General features: G+C 38.3%; 4 protein-coding genes across 4 annotated transcripts; all 4 read right to left on the bottom strand.

The window, feature by feature from the left end:
- Positions 1-167: 167 nt before the first annotated feature.
- LOC108148193 lies at positions 168-2,189 on the bottom strand. Its single transcript, XM_041709134.1, has 2 exons — positions 2,171-2,189; positions 168-1,047 (listed from the first exon to the last, which is right to left on the bottom strand). The coding sequence occupies exons 1-2, from the start codon at positions 2,187-2,189 to the stop codon at positions 236-238; spliced, it is 831 nt and encodes a 276-aa protein (XP_041565068.1). The 3' UTR covers positions 168-235.
- A 586-nt stretch (positions 2,190-2,775) lies between these two features.
- Positions 2,776-4,742, bottom strand: LOC108148192 (mucin-5AC; the record flags this gene model as incomplete). Its single annotated transcript, XM_017275098.2, is given in 2 exon segments — positions 2,776-3,191; positions 3,194-4,742. Coding segments are annotated over 2 exon segments (1,965 nt in total), but the record flags the coding sequence as incomplete, so codon positions are not given.
- Positions 4,743-4,907: 165 nt separating this feature from the next.
- Positions 4,908-6,451, bottom strand: LOC108148221. Its single transcript, XM_017275135.2, has 2 exons — positions 6,056-6,451; positions 4,908-5,844 (listed from the first exon to the last, which is right to left on the bottom strand). The coding sequence occupies exons 1-2, from the start codon at positions 6,369-6,371 to the stop codon at positions 5,324-5,326; spliced, it is 837 nt and encodes a 278-aa protein (XP_017130624.1). The 5' UTR covers positions 6,372-6,451; the 3' UTR covers positions 4,908-5,323.
- A 1,479-nt stretch (positions 6,452-7,930) lies between these two features.
- LOC121467622 lies at positions 7,931-8,691 on the bottom strand. Its single transcript, XM_041709664.1, has one exon. It carries the CDS (start codon positions 8,349-8,351, stop codon positions 8,025-8,027), a length of 327 nt encoding a protein of 108 aa, XP_041565598.1. The 5' UTR covers positions 8,352-8,691; the 3' UTR covers positions 7,931-8,024.
- Between the last annotated feature and the right edge of the window lie 79 nt (positions 8,692-8,770).

Genomic DNA, 8,770 nt, shown 5'->3' with positions numbered 1-8,770 from the left:
GTTCCAATGTCTTGTTAACGCATTTATAACTATTCCCAAAAAGTATAGTGTGGTGTGTATAACAAATAATTTTATTAACAATTTAAATATCAAGAAGTAAGCTCTTTAAATTATAAATATAAATTGGACGTGATGGATTATTATCATGTCAAATTTGAGAAGGTAACTTTCTCCATAAGAGTTTTACCTGCAGTTATCGGACTGAAGTATGACTCCTCTGCTTCATAAATTTCTTCTATTGGATTGCTGTTTCAGTTGTCTCATTATTCGCATTGGCTTCGATGGATTTTACTTCACTCTCACCTTGACTACTGCTATTTATGATTAATCTTGTGGGCTCAGTTATAGCTGTAACTGGAGCTCCAGTTGTTGAGGTAGTTGTAGTTGTCGTTGTTTTTCGCCATTTTCCCCTCCATTTTTTTTGACCACTTTGGTTTGCCGGTTGTATCTGATTTTTTGATATCTTCTGCAATTCAGATCCGATGTCTAGTTGAATGGAGCTTGTAAGAAGTTTTTTCGACATCATCTCATTGAAACCCATTGCAAGTTGGTCCTCCACTTTGTCTTTGGACGGTCTGCCCATCAGATGCATCTGCTGGTTTATCATGAAGGGAACGGGATACGGAATATAGACTGGCACGGGGTAGAAAAAAGGTTGAGCAGCTACTGAATCCATCGGTCCATGGGGAACGGTTATTGGAGAACTCTCCCACATTCCTGGCATCAGCAATAAGTCCTGCATTGAAAGTTTGTGTTTTTGACCATGATTAAGAGCGGGTCTTTGCTTTTGAGGAGGTTGTGTTTTTTTAGTCGGTTTTTCTGAAGAAGTTTGTGGAGGAACAGTTGTTGCTGCATCGGGTGTTAGTGTGGTTTCAATATCCTGTTCCGATTTAATTGCCTCCCCAAAGGCTGGCTTTGCGATGAGATTTGAAAGCAAAATCAGTGGAGTTTTTGCATCATCTCCACTGGCTTTAAGCAATGCTAAAGGTTGCCCATTTTGCAATTGGCCAAAAGTTGGTCTTGTTATGCATACGAAAAAGACTACAACTGTAAAAAAGAAATACTTTATTATTTAAATAGCATTGCTTTAATTTTCTACATACTACTATAAAGTAACTTCATGGCGTTGTTGAATAAACTAAACTTCTTTACACCGATTTAGCTTTTTATATGGCCGATTTTGATTGAAAGTAGGTTTCAGGCTAATCAATTCTTAATAAATTTGCTAATTAGTTTTATTTTTTCTGGCACTTTTTTATGTGATGTTTGCTTTCTAGAGAATAAATGCAAGATAAGAAAATACAGATAAAAAAAAGTAGGGTCTTATTTTATGTTAAAGAAAAAGTAGGGATAAACGTTTTAGGAGCGGCAGAGAGTCAGAATATGATATATAACATCTGTTTTAATCAGAATATTATCTGAAAGGCTCATGCAAGTCATAGTTAAATCTACAAAGATTTAATATCAGGGAAAAAAAATACGACGAAAAAAACGCAAGTTAAGTTTAAATTTAGTTTAATAGCACACTTCACTTTTTTATTGCTTTTAATTTGTACATTTAAAGCTACAATAAATAAAGTTAAAATACTTGAAATTATTTATATAGCTTAAAAAACGAAGAGCTTGTTAAACCATTTGACTCTTACAGGTTCGTTTAATGCAGTATTTTTATAAGTTGTTATGGATTTCGTTTTCCTCGCAATTTCTGCAAAAACTTGTTAAGACTTAACTGATTTGGAGACTTTTTATCATCTATTCTTGAGGTGTCCAGAATTTGATTTGCGTGGTTTACTTTATTGACCTGGAGTGTGATTTGGTCATCCGTTTTTGGGCTTAATGAACTATACAAATGCTGTTCGGCAGAGTTTAGCATTAAGGAAAATGGAAAATAAATGTTAAATGGCAAGGAAACAAGTGGTAGATGCGGTTGCAATGCAACTGAACTCTCCACATTCCAGGTAATGACAAAAATTGAGATTGCAAATAATTCTGAAGCGGATGTCTTGAACTTGGTGTCAATGTTTTTTGTGTGGTGCGGTTATCTTCACTATCGTTTGATGCTTGAGTAAAAGCCATTCCCGGCAAACACATAATGCAAATAAGATATGCAGCTAGGAAGTAAAAATAGTCACATTCGGAAATTAATCAAAAAGCCTTTTCTTAAACTTACCATAATTAAGGAACAACATTGTGTCGAGAAATTTTCTACTAATCGTCTGATAAGCTAAGCTTTATATACCACAAAGTAAACTAGAATTCGAAAGCTGGTCAGTGGTATAATCATTTCTTAATTACTGCGCTAATTGATAGTAGCGAAGGCTTACGTTGTATATTTTGTATCTCGATATTAAAGAAAAAGGTTGTCATAAAATGCTTACTGTTAAAATTTGCACAGACTAGAATTTTTAATACTACTAAACGATTTGTGCCACCTCTAGTACTTGTTTTTGCTCCCTGAAGTCAAAACGGAATGTTGATATTTTCTTTTTTCACTCACAATTAAAGTCATTAAATTGAATATTCGGGTTTTAATTGAAGCTCTCACCGGCGATCCACATATATTCTAAAAAAGTGGAGTATTTTGCCGCTTAGCCTGAATTAATTTATTTTCATAAAGTATGCACAACAATCAAACCAAGCTAACTATGTTCTTTAAGTTTCAATCTGGTCTACATATTCCCAAAAATATGAATTCGGTTAACAATATGAGACAAAAACACTTTTTTTGAACAAAGCATTCGACTTAAGAATTTTTTCGTGCTTTTATTTTATCTTTTACGCTTTTGGTGTTGTTATAGTAGTCGGAATTGCTGTGGAAGTCGTTGGAAATTCTGTAGTTGTTGTTATAAAAGTTGGAAGTGCTGTGGATGTTGTTGGAGCTTGTGTTGCTGTTGTTGTAGTAGTCGGAATCGCATCGGATGTTGTTGAAGCTTGTGTTATTGTTGTTGTAGTAGTTGGAATTGTTGTTGTGGTTGTCGGAATTGCATCAGATGTTGTTGGTGCTTGTATTGTTGTTGTTGTGGTTGTCGGAATTGCATCGGAGGTTGTTGGAGCTTGAGTTGTGGTTGTTGTAGTGGTTGGAATCGCATCAGATGTTGTTGGTGCTTGTGTAATTGTTGTCGTGGTGGTCGGGATTGCGTCGGATGTTGTTGGCGACTGTGTTGTTGTTGTTGTTGTAGTAGTCGGGATTTATCGGATGTTGTTGGAGATTGTGTTGTTGTGGTTGTCGGAATTGCATCGGATGTTGTTGGGGCCTTTGTTGTTGTTGTTGTAGTAGTTGGAATAGCATCGGATGTTGTTGGAGCTTGTGTTATTGTTGTTGTAGTAGTTGGAACTGCATCGGATGTTGTTGGAGCTTGTGTTGTTGTCGTTGTAGTAGTTGGAATCGCATCAGATGTTGTTGGAGCTTGTGTTGTTGTTGTTGTAGTAGTCGGGATTGCATCGGATGTTGTTGGAGATTGTGTTGTTGTGGTTGTCGGAATTGCATCGGATGTTGTTGGGGATTGTGTTATTGTTGTTGTAGTAGTTGGAATTGCATCAGATGTTGTTGGTGCTTGTGTTGTTGTTATTGTCGGAATTGCATCGGAGGTTGTTGGAGCTTGAGTTGTGGTTGTTGTAGTAGTTGGAATTGCATCAGACGTTGTTGGTGCTTGTGTTGTTGTTGTTGTGGTTGACGGAATCGCATCAGATGTTGTTGGTGCTTGTGTTGTTGTTGTGGTTGTCGGAATTGCATCGGAGGTTGTTGGAGCTTGAGTTGTGGTTGTTGTAGTAGTTGGAATCGCATCTGATGTTGTTGGTGCTTGTGTAATTGTCGTGGTAGTCGGGATTGCGTCGGATGTTGTTGGCGACTGTGTTGTTGTTGTTGTAGTAGTCGGGATTGCATCGGATGTTGTTGGAGCTTGTGTTATTGTTGTTGTAGTAGTTGGTATTGCATCAGATGTTGTTGGAGCTTGTGTGGTTGTTGTTGTAGTAGTTGTAATCGCATCGGATGTTGTTGGAGCTTGTGTTGTTGTTGTTGTAGTAGTCGGGATTGCATCGGAGGTTGTTGGGGATTGTGTTATTGTTGTTGTAGTAGTTGGAATTGCATCAGATGTTGTTGGTGCTTGTGTTGTTGTTGTTGTGGTTGTCGGAATTGCATCGGAGGTTGTTGGAACTTGAGTTGTTGTTGTTGTAGTAGTTGGAATCGCATCAGATGTTGTTGGTGCTTGTGTAGTTGTTGTCGTGGTAGTCGGGATTGCGTCGGATGTTGTTGGAGATTTTGTTGTAGTAGTTGATGTCATTGGAGTAGATGGGTCACGTGTTGTAGTTGTGGTTGATTTTCGTCGCCATTTTCCCCAGAATCTTTTTAGGGCGAAGTCGGGAGAAGGCTCATCATAATCTTCATATGTAGAGTCCTTGCCCTCAGTCCTCATTTCATTGATTCTTTTTTCTATTTGGTCTTCTAACTCTCCTGTCAGGGGTCTGATTTTTTTGTTAACTTGTTGATTGCCGTAGCTTAGCTTGATGGGAATCGGAACTTGGAATTCAAATATGTGTCCTACTGCTGGTTGATTGCCGGTAGGGGCTGTCTGCAGAGTCAAGGAATGATGATTCTCCTCCTGGCAGATACTTATGCTTGTTAGGCAATTAGGAAGGTAAAAGTTATACAAATAATATTTTTTAGTAACGAAGCCATGGTGATGCCAAATCAACTGATGTGCTCTTGATAGACTTCGCTTTTTATATAGACAAACTCGTTCGAATTAGAAAGTGTGTCATTGGTAAAACTCAATGTATTATTATTCTGCTAATTGGAAGGTTTTTGGAACGTAGCAAAACTTTTTATTAAATTCTTTATTTGCCTAGATAGTGGCAAATAAATCGTTCTGTTACAAATAAGATTGTGTGTATAAATAGTTTTGAGTTAATTATGTTTTGCTAATCCATTAATTCTTTATTTGCCTAGGTGGTGTCAAAGGATCGTATATTTTTATTTAGAGATTAGAAATTGAAGATTTTCAATTATTAACATGATATAATTGTGAATATTTGAGATATCTTTTACGAAATAAATCGATATATGTTTTGAGGACAAGAACCATGTAATAGGAACTATCGCACTTGTAAGTAGATTTATAGATTGCTTAATTATGTAAAGCTTTAGTTAGCATGTCATCTGATAACGCTGGTTTCTGTTTCGCGATTTTCTTATGGAAAATATTCCATGATATAAACTAAATGAAAGATTTTACTGCTGAATTTTTTTAATTTTGTTTCCGTTTTTAAAGTAAAATAAATAAATAAATTATGAGATTATGTTACACATGTGTGCTCAGGCCTAGAATTATTGGATTTGGTTGGCTGACTGATCCACTTTGAGTGACCTGGCATAGCCTCCATACCCGAAACCACTGGCGGTGCCACCACCACCTCCCCCAGCGGCAAAGTGGGCACTATGTCCATGACCTCCATCCTCGTGGGTCACGGAATGCGAGTGGCTGGAGGTGTAAATGGGCTTGGCCACAATCTCGTAGGTGGTGGACTTTCCGCCACCGGCCAAGCTCTTGAGTCCCAAAACTCCAGACAGAGTCAAGGCCATCAGAGCTGTCATCAGAGCCTTTCCGGCCATCAGAGCGATGGCCCCAAGGCCCATGGCCATAAGCATGCCCTTCATCATCACTCCGGCAGCCACCAGGGCCTCCAATCCTCCTTTCTTTCCAAATTTGTGCTTGCGCCCCTCCTGCAGGGACTTGTCATCCAGCAGGCGAAACCGAAGAAAGCGCGTTTTCAGTAGATTCTCCAGCTTGGCGACTATGTAGCCATTCAAACGAGTGCTGGGATCACTGGGATAGCTGCGAGCCACTTCTGCAAAAATAGAATTCGCTAAGAGTGTTAAGTACAACTTGATGCACGGGATTGAAAGCATAATTTTTCTTAACTATAAGTAAATAAGCATTTCAACATGAATGTCTATCGTAATTATGTTTTTGTTTTATACAGCATACTTGACAAATATATTTCATAGCACCATGATATTTTCATATAGCTTACATATTTGTTTGTCTGTTAAACCTACCTGCCATTAGTTCCGATGTCTTTAGTTCCGTGGCATTGTCATCCTTAACCACGCTGATGCCGGGCAAAACGTTCAGTTCCTCCTGTTCGGCTAGCTTTTCCATGATCTTGACAAACTCGATCTTGAGGCACATCCAACTGAACGAAGACGCCTCACAGCCATTTAGAAGGCCCTCCGCCTTTTGGGGTTTTCTCAGGGTTGCCGTTGCAACTGCAGGCGCTTCCGTGGATTGCACGCTCGCTGCCTGTGCGTATTTGCACATGAAGGCGAAAAGGGCCAAATAAAACAGATATTCCAGAGTTTTGGTGACCAACATCTTCGCTATCTACTGCCTTGGGGAATGTTTGTGAGACTGCATCATCTCAATTTTATGGCTTTGGCTTTTATACCCGCTGCCACCAGAGCCACTGCCACTGCCTCTGCTACTGCCACTGCCATTGCCACTGCCACTGCCATGCCCATTTCCCTTTCACCAAAGCCGTACTCCGCACTACGGACCGTAGTGCTTTTCTAATTAACCAAACGTTTTGTGGTCGAAATTCTTCCCAGCGTCAGTCAGCTGCGTCCAACTGGGCGGCACTTTCGCTTTCCTCTGCGGCAGCAGCCAGTTCAGTCTTGCGAAACGGCCGGCTAATTCTGTCACCAAAAAGTTCCAGCCAATGAATTCCCCAATGGGGCCCCCAGAAGAAAACTCTCCCAGACTCGGGCATCCAGGTAATTAAGAGTGCTAGATAAAAGTCGCGTGCCTCGGACCTCCATAAATTAAGAGTCAACATTTTGCCTGCCTAACTGGGACTAACTAACAATTCATTGTTAATTATTACTACATTTTCATTTGTGTCTGGCCTAGCCTCGTTTCGCTACTTTCTTTGCTCGTTGTGCCCATGAGGTAATATATCTTTTCATGCCGAGTCTTGACTGTTTAATATTCAGATTACATGCAGTGCTAATGACCAATTTGTTTGTCGGTCTTTGATTTTCGCTCGTCGCCAGCCTTCTGCTTGAACTGTAAAGCAATAGAACGCTTTAATTAATTAATATTCTTACTTGAACTATATGCTAGTCAAAATTGCTTAAATACAAATTAGAATTGGAACTGTCTTGCTATTTTTTAATTTGAGGAACAAACCTGTTACATTTTAATTTAATATATTATTATTAAATCAGAAACTAAAATGGATTCCAAACTTTAAGATGGCATACTCATATAATCTGTTCCAAATTTTTATAACCTATAATTTCAGTCAGAAGTTTGCAACGCAGGGAAAGAGACATTTCCGACCCTATAAAGTATATATACTCTTGATCAGCATCACTAGGAGAGTCGATCTAGCCGTGTACGTCTGTCCGTCTCAGTTTTTATCTTTCTGTTGCAGGTAGTATATAAGTGGAGCCGGATCGGACGACTTTAGCATATAGCTTCCATGGGGACAATCGAAAAAATATATGAAAAAAATATAACTTTGTTGTTTTTTAATTTATTTTTTTTTCGAGATGTAGTGATATTAATATTTAAGAAACTCGGTTTAAATTTCACTTAAATCGGACAACTACATCAAATAGCTCCAATGGGAACAATAGGAATGTTAAAAAAATAAATTTAAACAAAATTTAACTTTAAAAAAATTTTTTGTTGAAATGATTATAAATGGTTTAAATTTAATTCAAATCGGAAAACCATATATAGCTGCTATAGGAAAGATAGAATAATTGAGCTGAAAATCATTATGGCTTCAATGTTTTTAAACATATCAAAGTTTAAGTGTTTTCAAGAATATTTAAGCAATAGCTGCAAGGGTATACAAGCTTCGACTTACCGAAGTTTGTTTCCTCTCTTGTTTTCTTTTATTTTTAAGTAATTACAATGTTTTTTGTTAAAAATAAATCAAAGTAGTTCGATTTGAATAAATATTTATATAAAGTCGACGGAAATCATCTATGTGATGGTGGGTATTGCCCCTTTGGGCTCCTATTTTCCGGCTGGACGTCTTGTTGTAGTGGTCGTGGTCGTGGTAGTAGTTGTCGTAGTTGTAGACTTCTTATGTCTGAACTTTTCACCGAATCTTTCGAAAAATCCAGTTCCATTGTTGTCGAAAGGCGGGAAGCGTAGTTGTCCCAGGTCTTCCTTGGTGTCCTCCACCACCGGGGCTGCTTCAATGCTCACACCCTCATCTTTGGCTGGAAGTGTCTTCTTTTCATCGTCGACAGGAAGTGTCCAGGCCAAGGAGACCAAAAGGCCAACAATAAGGGCGATTTTAATCTGACAACCGATGAGTTTGTTGCTTGAGCTGTTCATTTTGGATCTGTTGACTTTTGGGCAGCTCGATTGTCAGTTTTATACCAACGGCAAGTGGGGCATTTGATTAAAAAGCAATTAGGAACTTCACGCAAAGAAAGCCAGTGGTCCTAAGCCCAGTCAATAAAATTTGCTAATATAATTAAGCCGTGATATGTTTTCACTGAGTTTGCTTTTGCAAAAGATTTAATGAAAGTGTTTGAGAAAGAAATTATGGGACAAACTGATTCCAACTTTAGGTTGCTTGTGATTTTTATATTTATTTATAAGTGTTACTATATATGTATATTGTCTTTGCTGATTTCGGTTGTGCTTGCAGTCATAAATGGTTGCCATCCGTTTATATTTTTTAATGTCTGACTTTAGATATCTTTTGCCCCATTTACATCACGTTTTATTAGATTCCCGGTCGAGACAAA

Source organism: Drosophila elegans, unplaced genomic scaffold (genome assembly GCF_018152505.1).
Source record: "Drosophila elegans isolate 14027-0461.03 unplaced genomic scaffold, ASM1815250v1 contig_476, whole genome shotgun sequence".
Classification (NCBI taxonomy): domain Eukaryota; kingdom Metazoa; phylum Arthropoda; class Insecta; order Diptera; family Drosophilidae; genus Drosophila; species Drosophila elegans.
This window is presented reverse-complemented; position numbering and strand designations above follow the sequence as displayed.